This window comes from Crinia signifera, chromosome 3 (genome assembly GCF_055691185.1).
Source record: "Crinia signifera chromosome 3, ASM5569118v1, whole genome shotgun sequence".
In the NCBI taxonomy this organism is placed as follows: Eukaryota; Metazoa; Chordata; class Amphibia; order Anura; family Myobatrachidae; genus Crinia; species Crinia signifera.
In genome coordinates, this window is record NC_139219.1 from 14,656,280 (window position 1) to 14,667,476 (window position 11,197).

General features: G+C 45.8%; 1 protein-coding gene across 2 annotated transcripts; it reads right to left on the minus strand.

Annotated features, from left to right (window-relative positions):
• Window positions 1–201: 201 nt before the first annotated feature.
• RRP36 (ribosomal RNA processing 36) lies at window positions 202–9,976 on the minus strand. Of its 2 annotated transcripts, XM_083175317.1 has the most exons (9): window positions 9,959–9,976; window positions 9,628–9,780; window positions 8,990–9,363; window positions 6,204–6,336; window positions 4,765–4,831; window positions 2,949–3,053; window positions 1,661–1,735; window positions 1,464–1,581; window positions 202–1,171 (listed from the first exon to the last, which is right to left on the minus strand). In XM_083175317.1, exons 3-9 carry the CDS (start codon window positions 9,327–9,329, stop codon window positions 1,041–1,043), a joined length of 969 nt encoding a protein of 322 aa, XP_083031443.1. In that variant the 5' UTR covers window positions 9,330–9,363; window positions 9,628–9,780; window positions 9,959–9,976; the 3' UTR covers window positions 202–1,040. The 2 variants fall into 2 exon arrangements, with proteins under 2 accessions (XP_083031443.1, XP_083031442.1); XM_083175316.1 differs by lacking the exon at window positions 9,959–9,976 and having other exon boundaries at window positions 9,628–9,880.
• Between the last annotated feature and the right edge of the window lie 1,221 nt (window positions 9,977–11,197).

The window sequence follows — 11,197 nt, forward strand, 5'->3', positions numbered from 1 at the left end:
GTTTTATGAAAGCAACTGAATGGTCAGAAAAAAACATACTATAGTCCCCCTTACTGCCCTCAGATGCAGGCTTATTCCAATCTAGAGCCACATTCTGTAAGTAGCAGAAAACACTAAACTTTATTGCTGGAGTGTGCGGGAACACAAGCCATTCATCCTAGATGCACTCACTGTATGACCAAAGCCAGCTGGAGAAGGACACATATTACATAGGGATTATGTTTATTTATACAGTACAGACAGTCATAATAAGAAAAAAATATTTAAAAAAATCAAGACATTAACAGTGTGATTGTGATTTGTGGAATCAGAATATTATTTGTGGAATCGGGAGGTATTTCTTCTGTTTCCAAACAATCTTTAAATACCCATAAATATTATGGAAGCATCAAGTGGTATGTATCAACCTGCGCATACACGGCGTGATGGAATACACTCAGAGAGGTGCAGGAGTAAAACACGATGGCACGAGACAGAAAGGGCTCCTGATCAGACAGTAACGTCACCAGAGCCTGTAACATGCTTAAATATAGAACATTTAATCTGGAACAAAATCGTTGTGAAATAGCCGACACTATTACGCAGCTATACGGTGCATATTAAATAGAGAGGCCCAGGTTCGGACTACTTGGTTATGTATGTCTCGCAAAATGCCAGCTTATTGGCCATCTGGGTCACATGCTTTGGCTAGCCAATAAGATAAATCCAAACTTGTGCGAATTTTGTCGAAGAGAACTGAGTAAATCCGAATCATCTCTAATATTAAAGGGTAGATCCACCCAAATGGAAAATGAGCCTGAAGTTCAGTATTTAAAAAACTCTGCCCAAAATTGAAATTAAGGTCCATGAATTAAATCACGCTGTTGTAATAGAGAACCTTGGCGCTCCAGCTGTTGTTGAACCACACATCCCAGCATGCCCTGCAACAGTTTTGGCATGACAAAATATCAAAACTGTAGCAAGGCATGCTGGGATATGTAGTTTGACAACAAGTGGAGTGCCTGCTATAGACTGATGACAGGTCACCACAGTTGCCGTCATTATTTGTTCGGGAGTCTCCGCCGGTCCTTGTTGGAGTTCCGTTTTCTCTTCTTGCTCAGGAAATGCTCCAGTTTTCCTTTCTTTTTCAACTCTTGATATTTGTCTGCAAGTTCCATTTTGCGGATGTCACCTGGGAGACGAGAGATCGATCATTCATGTCGCTTTCACAAGTAACGGAAGCATTCAGAACCCATCTAGGTATAGCTAGGCCTCTGATTATGTAATCTCGCCATATTATTAAACAGCACAAAAGGCAGCTGATAGGTTGACATGGGGATGGGTCCAGGCTACTTGCATATATCTGTTTTGAGACCTATTTCAGATATTGACCTTTGTGGTGGTCTCAAAGCATGTCGACCTATACTGGGTCTACCCAATGACCCATACACCCCCCCCCCCCCCCATACAAGGCTGGAACTGACCTTTTTTCAGATAAAATGGCTTCTTCCCTCGCTGCGCCAGCTCTCGCTGCTCTCTCTTGAACTCCATCTGTTTCTCTCGCAGCTGAATTCTTTTCTGTGAGGCTTCCTCCTGCTGATCCTGATTAGAAACACAGCGATATTTAGTCATCGGCTAAATAAAAGTCATCGGTCCCCATCCCCGGGAAGCCCCCCCTCACCATTCTGCGTAACAGGTGCTCAAGTTTCTCCTTCAGTTCTGGGTTCCGCGTCTTCTGGAGCTTTTTCTCCACGACCTGCCCCAAGAATCAGAGAATAGTCAAGACTGAGGCTAAACAAGGAACTCAGCCATGGGGAATGCTTACAAAACCCATCATAGGGCATTCAAGGGAAGGACTGGAAACCGGTGCCTCTGTTACATCCCCTTTCACCAAAGATGTAGCTACACAGATGGGGAGTAATGTTAAACAACAAGTAGATTGAGCACCCTAACAAAACAGCTTATAATCATTAGTTACAGCAAGCTCATTAAGAAGACCCAAAAACTATACATCCAACATGGACTGGTCTGTGTAGCCCCACAGAATGTAGTTTCATTTCTTTTCCAAACAATCATCAGTAAAGAAGTCAAATGCAGAATCCACCATTAAAAAGGAATGTTTAAGAACGAACCACTGCCTAGAGCAGGGGTAGCCAACTCCAGTCCTCGAGAGCTACCAACAGTTCACATTTTCCAGCTCACCTCCCAGGTGCACAGGTGCACTCATTACTGACTAACAAGTTTTAAAACACCCACAGGTGGAGCTCAATACTTCACTTGTGATTCTGTGAGGAGACCTGGAAAATGTTAACTGCTGGTAGCTCTCGAGGACTGGAGTTGGCTACCCCTGGCCTAGAGGAACCATTAAAACTACCAAAGAACAGGCCTTCCAAAGTGCTTCCCTGACGTAAAGAGGGGAAAGGCACAGAATACCCCCCTATAGCATTCCAAGTAATAAACAGGGCATCAAAAACACAAAACGCTGGAGTCCCCGACAGTAGCATCTACGGACAATATTGCCAATCCAAGGTGTGAAGCCAATCCTTTTAGGTCTGGTTGGAACATGAACCCCTGAACCAGAAGGTCAAAAATAAGACGACCAAACTTGAATACCTGGATCTTCTGCAGCAATCACAAGCAGTTCCAGATTGTCCTGGCACAGGATCTAATGGATCACCGTAATAGGGAGGGACAGGGATACAAACCAATGTAAGAGGAGCTTGTGGTTTGGTCATGACACCAACAGATCTAGTTTTACCTTCTAAAAGTTGGTATGTAAAGAGTTGAGTTGCCTGTAAAAAAAATCCTGCAGGAAGCTTCCCAGGAGATTGTCCACTGGGCCTCTTACAGTGCTCGTGATACAGTTCCCGCTTCTAATGATGCATAAAACACTTCTCCGACCCCTGTGCAAGGTGCTGAACCCATCACCCCATGTGTGCTCACAACAGTGCAATGGGCGGATTACTCACCTGTTTTTCTCTCTTCTTGATATCATTCAGGAAGCCGTAGGTCTTCTCGAACACATCTGCTTTGTAATCCCCCGAGAGGTCATCAAATCGAGGGTCCCTTCGCATCTAAGTTCATATCACAATGAATAAAACATTTCTAGGGGGATTTGCCAGCTTTAACCTTCATGGTATACAGTCAGACACACTGCTTCGGGTGTAAATTATATTCAAATAGAAAACCTTTTTACTCTGCTTCTGTAATACAGAGCATATGCCTATGTTTCAGAGTGATACCACTGACCCCTCCCTATACTGGAAGCAGCGTGAGGTGCCCTATATAATATAGATGAGGAAACGGATTATGTACGATCAGAAAGCTTCCGCTGCTAAACAATTATGGTCATTTAATGAAGGAGAGCTTGATAAATATAGTTGGTTATAAAGTCTATTGTATTACTAAAACAAGGAAAGTGAAATAAATAATCGTCACGCCTTTAGAGAATAATTACTCAGTAACTGCCAGGAGTTTTTCTAAGGTGATCACTTAAACCCTTTTAATATTTGGCTTCAGTTCATGTAACACTGTTTTATGGCAAATCACGCAAAGAACTATTTTGGAAACCAATGTAATAACCCAACAGACAGCGGAACCATATCACCAATATCTTTGCAAGCAACTCTGCTTCCCACTGGTCACCTTTCAGTGATGGAAAATCTGCGTTAGCAAAGGCTATTACACTACAGGTCAGTTATACCCTACAGATTGTGATACTGATTAGAACCACGGCAACGCTCACATAATCTAGGGTTCATTCTAGCACTCACAATCTTTGAAAACTCATAAAGTTCCTCTTCCCTGCCTGGGGTGTCGCTGCCTGCTGTAGTGCTTCTAGCACAGTGTGGTCTGTATATAAGCACTGATACGCAAACCAGACCTGTGATAGAAACACCACAGCAGACAGCGACACCCCAGGCAGGGAACAGGTGGGGAAGTGCTAGAATAAACAGTAAGAATCCATTATATAAAAATGATCTATGGTGTCAGTCTAGCACAGGCTCAGAAGAGTGCTGTCACCAATACAAACTCTACAGATTGACTAGTGAAATCACAATGTAATGGGAGTGCGAGAGTCCTATAGAGCAGACTACAACCTCTGCCCTCAAAGCAGAATATAGCTGAGTACACACTAACAGATATATCAAAGGATCAATTGATCTGCAGGTATATCTATAGACGGATCGGGCAGTGTGTTCTCCATTTACACTGCCCAATCCGTCTGAGCTGACATCACAAGTGGGCTGGCGTACTTGCATGTGCCCGCCCACTGAGCTGTCAATCACCGGCAGCTCCCGAGGCAGCTGTGGCGGATCACCCATACACACACCACGATGCGCCAATATATCACTAGCTAGATCAGGCATCGGCTGTGTTGCAGAGCTGACGCAATATATCTGAACTACGCCTTTCACAGATATATCGCTCGAACAGACTGGTGCTCGTATATGGTGTGGTGTGTACGCACCTTTACAGTCCAAATTTTAGTGCTATCCACACCTGTGTACAGGCGATTTAATTAGTAACTCAGTGGTTTAGATCTGACCATCTTTGCTGAAGCCTGGAGGACTGAGGTTGGGAATACTTGCTCTAGAGCAGGCATGGCTCTCCAGCTGTTGTGAAACTACAAGTCCCATCATGCCTTGTCAGTTTTGCGATTAGGGAATGCTAAAACTATAGCAAGGCATGCTGGGATATGTAGTTTCACAACAGCTGGAGGACCACAGTTTGGCCATGCCTGATCTAGAGAAAACACTTGAGACCGACAACAGGCCATCTCACCATATTCTTGGCTGGCACCACCTTCCTCAGGTAAGGGGTGGGTTTCTTGGAGGATATCTCCAGGGGTCTGAAATTATAAACAAAACATTTTATTATTTCAACAACAAAAAAGCTTCAACTCCAATCAATCTCCAGGAGACCCCGATCTTCGATGTGCCACCTCCTTTCTCTCCTGCCATACCCTCTTCTTAAACCCACTCAATCTGGTTTTCTTCTCTCCATTTCCACCCATGACCCTCCCCACCATAAAATATAGGGGTCACTTGCAGATGATCCTTCAACTCACCGCAGCATTTAAGGCAGCTGACCACCAATCCTACACTACACCGGCCTCTGTGTCACTGCACAAGTCATGGTTCCCCTCCTACTTTTCCAACTGCTCTTCTTTCACCACTCATGACCCCTGCCCCCTTCATCTTCATGTTTCTGCTGGTGTCCTACAAGTATCTATAGTTGTATCCCTTTTCTTCTGCCTCAGACCTTCGTCCTTGGGCGACCTCATCTTTTGTGTGCTCCATATGGAGAACCTTCAAATTTAAAGATCTATCCCTGACCCCTCCCATTCTGTCCTCTCCACCAATGTCTCTCGGCTATGACTTAACAGATGACCCACATGTTTTACCTGTTTTCCACAGCTCTGTCCCCTCCCCCTTTATGTCCCCCAATATTCCCTCTAGGTTGCATCGGGGTATGGGTCATTGGGTCGACCAACCAAAAGGACAACATGCATTTGGTCAACCACAGAAGATCGACACCTGAAATAATTCGAAATGCATAAGGTCGACAAACGCATTAGGTCAATAGGTCGACAAGGATTTTTCTCTTTTTTTGTCCTGAATGTGGACATGGACTCAGCTTTGCGCACGGTACCTTGCTAAAAAGACAATAACAACAACGATAACCTAGATGATAATTAAACATAACTTGCCTTGAGTCTGACATGCCTATTAGACACTGACCACTTAACAAGGATACAGCACCATTGATTGGCTAAAACTCCATCACACGCAATCACAGCACCACAGACCTTGTATAGCTGCAGTCTGGAATGTGATGGATGGAGAGAAGAACATCCTAATTAGTTTTGTTTTTTCTTTTAATTGATGGTGAGGAAATCACACAATTTATCTCCAATTCTCCCTCTCTGATTGCACCTCACCTGCTTCCCATCTAGACCGCTCCTACTATGACCATATGCCTCCCGATTAGATCTAGGAAATGTAATGCCTACTCTGCATATCCTATCTCTTCAGATGACCACCAATAGTATGAGGCTGCGTGATTTAGACCAGATATTCCTTGAAAACTCATTTACACCTTGGTCTGTGCTGGGGCCGGCACCGTCTTGGGCTGCGCTGGGGCCGCCCCCCGCCATGGGCTGCGCTGGGGCCGGCCCCCGCCTTGGGCATTACAGTCCAATCGACTTGCTCCACACTTACTGTTTGTTGGTGGGCGGCTTCCTCTCACCTTCCAGATTCTTTTCTCGGGACGCTCGAATAGTTTTGTACAAATTTTTTTTCCCAACCTTGCTCTGCAGTTGGATCAGTTCTTCAAAAGACATAGTGGACAATTCTGGTGGGAGAGTCAGACAAAAGCCTCATAGATCGGTGCTTTCATGAACACGCAGAGGATTAGGTCCTGTAATCTGTGTATGGAAGGGCCCTCACCTCTGGGAACAGACAGCAGAGAGTATATGGGCAGCTCAGCTGTGCCAGCAAACAAGGACTGTTATAGACAGGGGACGCTACTGAAAAGTGGGGAGGGACTTTCATTCAGAATATGCTAGGTCCATATATTAAAAAAAAAATAGACTAACGCCTCGTGTGTACAGGGCTTTAGTCACCTGCATTTCTCTATTCTTTTGACAACTAATAAGCTTTACTGAGTTTCAGTGTCATCTATGCTGGCCACACATCAGACCAACTCTCCTCCAACCATCCAACTAGTTGGTTGGTTGTATTGAAAATCCGGTAATGTATGGGGGCAATGGACAAAAACATTCAGTGAAATTGTTTAAATCATATAGGTCCAACTACAGTACATTGTCTGAGTGACAGTTGTTGTCCATTTTCCGATTTGAGAAACAAATGACTTAATACAAATTACATTTGCTCCCATCCAGTACCAGCTTTTTATTCCATCCAACCAACTAGTTGGATGGTTGGAGGAAAGTTGGTCTGATGTGTGGCCAGCATTAGTCTGCGGAACACACAGAAATGTACCTATTCTTTCTGGATTCCTGACTATGTGCGTTGGCTGCATTATAATTTTTCTGATTTGATCTTGAATGTCATCACACCACCTTAAAATTAGGGGGGGGGTATGTATTAAGCCTTGGAGATAGATAAAGTGAATGGAATAAAGAACTGGGTTGGGATCATTTGGTGTACAGCATGTTGGTCGACAAGGATTAGGTCGACACAAGCATTAGGTCAACAGTGTCTAGGTTGACAGTCAAAAGGTCGACATGGGGTTTTTCACCTTTTTTTACCCGAATGTCGACACAGTCGACATGGACACAGTTTGAAGTGCAGCGCATTCCCCTCGCTGTGCTCGGCACACTAATTTGTTCTCCCACCACGCCCTAGTGGATGGTAGGGCATGAAATACCACCTGTCGGCACAAAAAACAGTGAAAAACCCCATGTCGACCTGTTGACTGTCAACCTAATGCTTGGTCGACCAACATGCTGTAGACCAAATGACCGTATCATAAAGAACCAACCATTCAGCTCCTAACTGCTGTGTTATAGGCTGGTTCTTAATCTCACTCCATGGCTTAGTACATAGAAATCTTCATTTTTAAAAACAGAGCTAGTAATATTCCTCTCAGACAGTCTTTAATAGAGATTTCTGTTTAAAACCCTCACGCTTGCTGCCCAGGTGTCTTCATTCACCAAGAATTATCTTTTGCTTCCTTAGTATTCATTCAAGCACCCTGCACCTTTCAAAACCCATGCAGTTACTCTTTCCTGCCTGGGGTGTCGCTCACTGATGTGGTGCTTCTAGAAGAGTTTGGATATCTCACGTACCAGCCGTTTCTTAAAAGCACCACATCAGAGAGCGACACTCCAGGTAGGAAGGAGGTATTGCATGTGTTATGAAAACTGCAGGGTACTAGAATGAACACATTTCCTATTATATCGATCGGGGGTTCTCAAACTCGATCCTCAGGACCCCACACAGTTCACTGCCAGATGCACAGGTGCATTCATTACTCATTGACACATTTTAAATGAGCTACAGGTGGAGCCAATTGTGGCTCCAGTTTGGGGGACAATCATGGGAGAATGTAGTACCAGAACGTGGGAAGCAAACCTGGCACAATTAGAACAAGTGGAGATAATGGAGTGTGGATGAGGAAGATCAGTTAGAATAATGCTCTTAAGGCCCCCATACATTAGGCCGACTAGTCGGACCCAATTTACCTGCGAGCCGCCCGGCAGCTCCCCGGGAGGTTCACATACAATTTGGCACTTGATGTGCCATTTTTTACATGGGATAAATCGCATGCGATTTATCCCATGTAAAAAAAAACCCGGGGAGCTGCAGGGCGGTGAGGAGTAGTGGGGGCGGGCAGCGGCGGCCAGCGGTGGTGGGGGCGGGGGGTGGGCGGCGCGTGCGGTGAGCGCTGCTGACCTGGCCGGGCAGTGTACTTACACATAGCAGCAGCGGGGACGGGCAGCGCAGTGGCGGCTATTATATTTTTAAAATACTTGTCAAATGACTGGCCGCTCTCTGATTGGATGAGAGCTCTCCGGCCAATCAGAGAGCGGCTGGTCATTTGACAAGTATTTTAAAAATATAATAGCCGCCACTGCGCTGCCCGTCCCCGCTGCTGCTATGTGTAAGTACACTGCCCGGCCAGGTCAGCAGCGCTCACCGCACCCGCCGCCCGCCCCCACCACCGCCCGGCCAGGTCAGTCAGCAGCACTCGCCGGTGCTCAGGGACCCGCTGCCCCGGTGTCTGCATGCATATGCCTGTCAGGTGGCAGGCATATGCATACAGGGAGGTCGGACGTGATCGTATGTACAGACCGTCCGACCTCCCTGATCCGGTCCGATGCGCACGGGACCGCGCATTGGATCGGATCAGATATCACACACCTACGATTTTGGGCCGATTTCACCCGATTATCGGCACAAAGTGCCGAAATAGGATGAAATCGTCCCAAAATCGCATAGTGTATGGGGGCCTTTAGATTGTATCCTGCAGATTACTGTACCTTCCCCTGTATTTCCATCAGCATCATCATCATCTTTTTCTTCTTCTTCTTGATCTGTGTCAGTCCCACTCTCAGTATCGGAGCTCTCCGGAGCAGACAATGGCTGATCTTCCTCATGTTCACTGCTGGAGTCTCCCGAGTCATCACTGTCCTCATTCATTTCAAATGTAGGCTCAGATGTCCTCAGAAGCTGCGACTTCCCAGGTACTTTCTGCCGCTGTGCTCCCTCCTTGCTCCTAGCAGGGTTCTGTTTGTGGTGCAATAATCTACCAGTGGTCTGACCAGTGCTGCCCATTCCTTTTCCACTAAGTGCGGTGCGTAATGTTCCAGTGGCTGACATGTTTGGCAGGGAAAGTCCTGGATTAACTTCCCTCCTGTAAGAAAGCATTAATATATGAGGTGCATGAGGGAAACAGACAGCAACATCAGGTACATCATTAATGCAGGGTCCATATGCCAGCCACGAGATATATATATATATATATATAGTTCCAGATCCATCTACCTACTATTTAGGACACAAAGTCCATGCTGGGGAATGTGGTAAACATTGCCCAGCCCATGAATGTGAAACATGAACAATGATAGAATCATATAAACAATGATAGAATAGATAGATAGATAGATAGAAAACTTACTCTTCTGCTCTCACACGTTGTTGTTTCGCCTACAGTAATCAACCGCACAAGTTTGACTGCTCTAGGACACCGTCTTTCCCAGAAGTCACCGTTCTTCATTCTGATTGGAGGAGTAGCCAGAACAACACCAATCACCGTCCCCATGGATTGCGCCTGCGCGGTAGAAAGAGACACGCTATGATACTTTACCACACGGCCGCTGTCTATAGGAAGATACAGCACGCACGCACACACGCCCCCGCTCTATGCTCCTCGAGTCTCACACACAGCCTGGCCGCCCGGCGTGCTGCACAGTGCTTTCCCTCACCCTCGCTCCATACACATTCACTACCTCTCACTTCCGGTGCCGTGCGGTCCTCCGGCCTCTAGGAGTCGCTCTCACAGTCTGTGATACGGATGGGACTGTGAGAGAGAGACACACCCAGACATCATCATCATTCCACTTGGATCTAGCAACTACCATATATGATCTACTGGACTGTAATAAGCTAACTCACCTCTCATCCTTTTTGGTTGCACTACATCATAGGAGTTTGTTATACTAATGCCCCAGATGTTTTTTTTGTTTTTAAATACTGTGCATTCCTGTTTCTTAGGGGACAGTCCAAATAATACCAGGCCCTATCAGACATAAGCAAAAATCCCGGGATTGTTCACGTGCACATACATAATTCCGGGGCTAGCGTTTGTCTGAATGGCTCTACCCGGGATTTTACTCAACTAAAATCCAGGTCCTGCACACCTGCAATGTACCCTGGATCTTTAAATACACAGGATTGTACTCATACCTCCCAACACGACCCTCTCCAGGAGGGACACAATGCTCTGCTCCCGGACTTTCCTCTTTATGTATGATTACCATCACCTGTGGTGAAGCACCTTTCTGATTAGTAAACCTGTTGAAAACAGGTGGTGGCAATCATACATTAAGAGGGAAGTCCAGAAGCAGAGCAATGTGTCCCTCCTGGAGAGGGTCATGTTGGGAGGTATGTTGTACTACTGGGTTTAAAATCCTGGGTAGTATGTCTAAAAGGGGTATAACCGAGAGTTCATTCACACTGCAACAAAGAAGTGTGAATGTTGACATATAAGGGTTGACATATAAGTTTCAAAAGTTTTTGTGTTATTATTGACACCGGTCGACATCGACTCCCAATTAGTATAGTGCAGTGTTTCTCTAACTCGGTCCTCAGGACCCCACACAGTTCACATTTTCTAGGTCACCCGGCAGAGGCACTCATTACTGACTGACGTAGTTCACTTGCAATTCTGTGAGGAGACCTGCAAAACATGCACTGTGTGGATTCCTGAGGTCCGAGTTTGAGAACCTGTTACATAGTGTGTACCCACCCTTTAGGGTTACCACCTAGTCCCTTTAATTCCGGACACATGTTAATTACACAGGTTCTGTGGCAGTTTAAAATCAGGTGAAGTGGAGTCTTGAAGTCAGCCAGCCACAGAACCTGTGTAATTAATATGTGTCCGGAAATAAAGGGACTAGGTGGTAACCCTACCACCCTTGCATGACTCACTTCGCTCACCATGCTTCGGGCATGGTGCCTTGCTGTGC

Excerpts from the sequence above, each read along its gene's own strand:
- RRP36 (XM_083175317.1), bottom strand. The coding sequence starts at position 9,329 with ATGTCAGCCACTGGAACATTACGCACCGCACTTAGTGGAAAAGGAATG. Across the intron at positions 3,054-4,764 it reads TGGTGCCAGCCAAGAATATG|ATGCGAAGGGACCCTCGATT; the intron begins GTGAGATGGCCT and ends ATATGAACTTAG. Across the intron at positions 1,172-1,463 it reads GCCATTTTATCTGAAAAAAG|GTGACATCCGCAAAATGGAA; the intron begins GTCAGTTCCAGC and ends CTCGTCTCCCAG.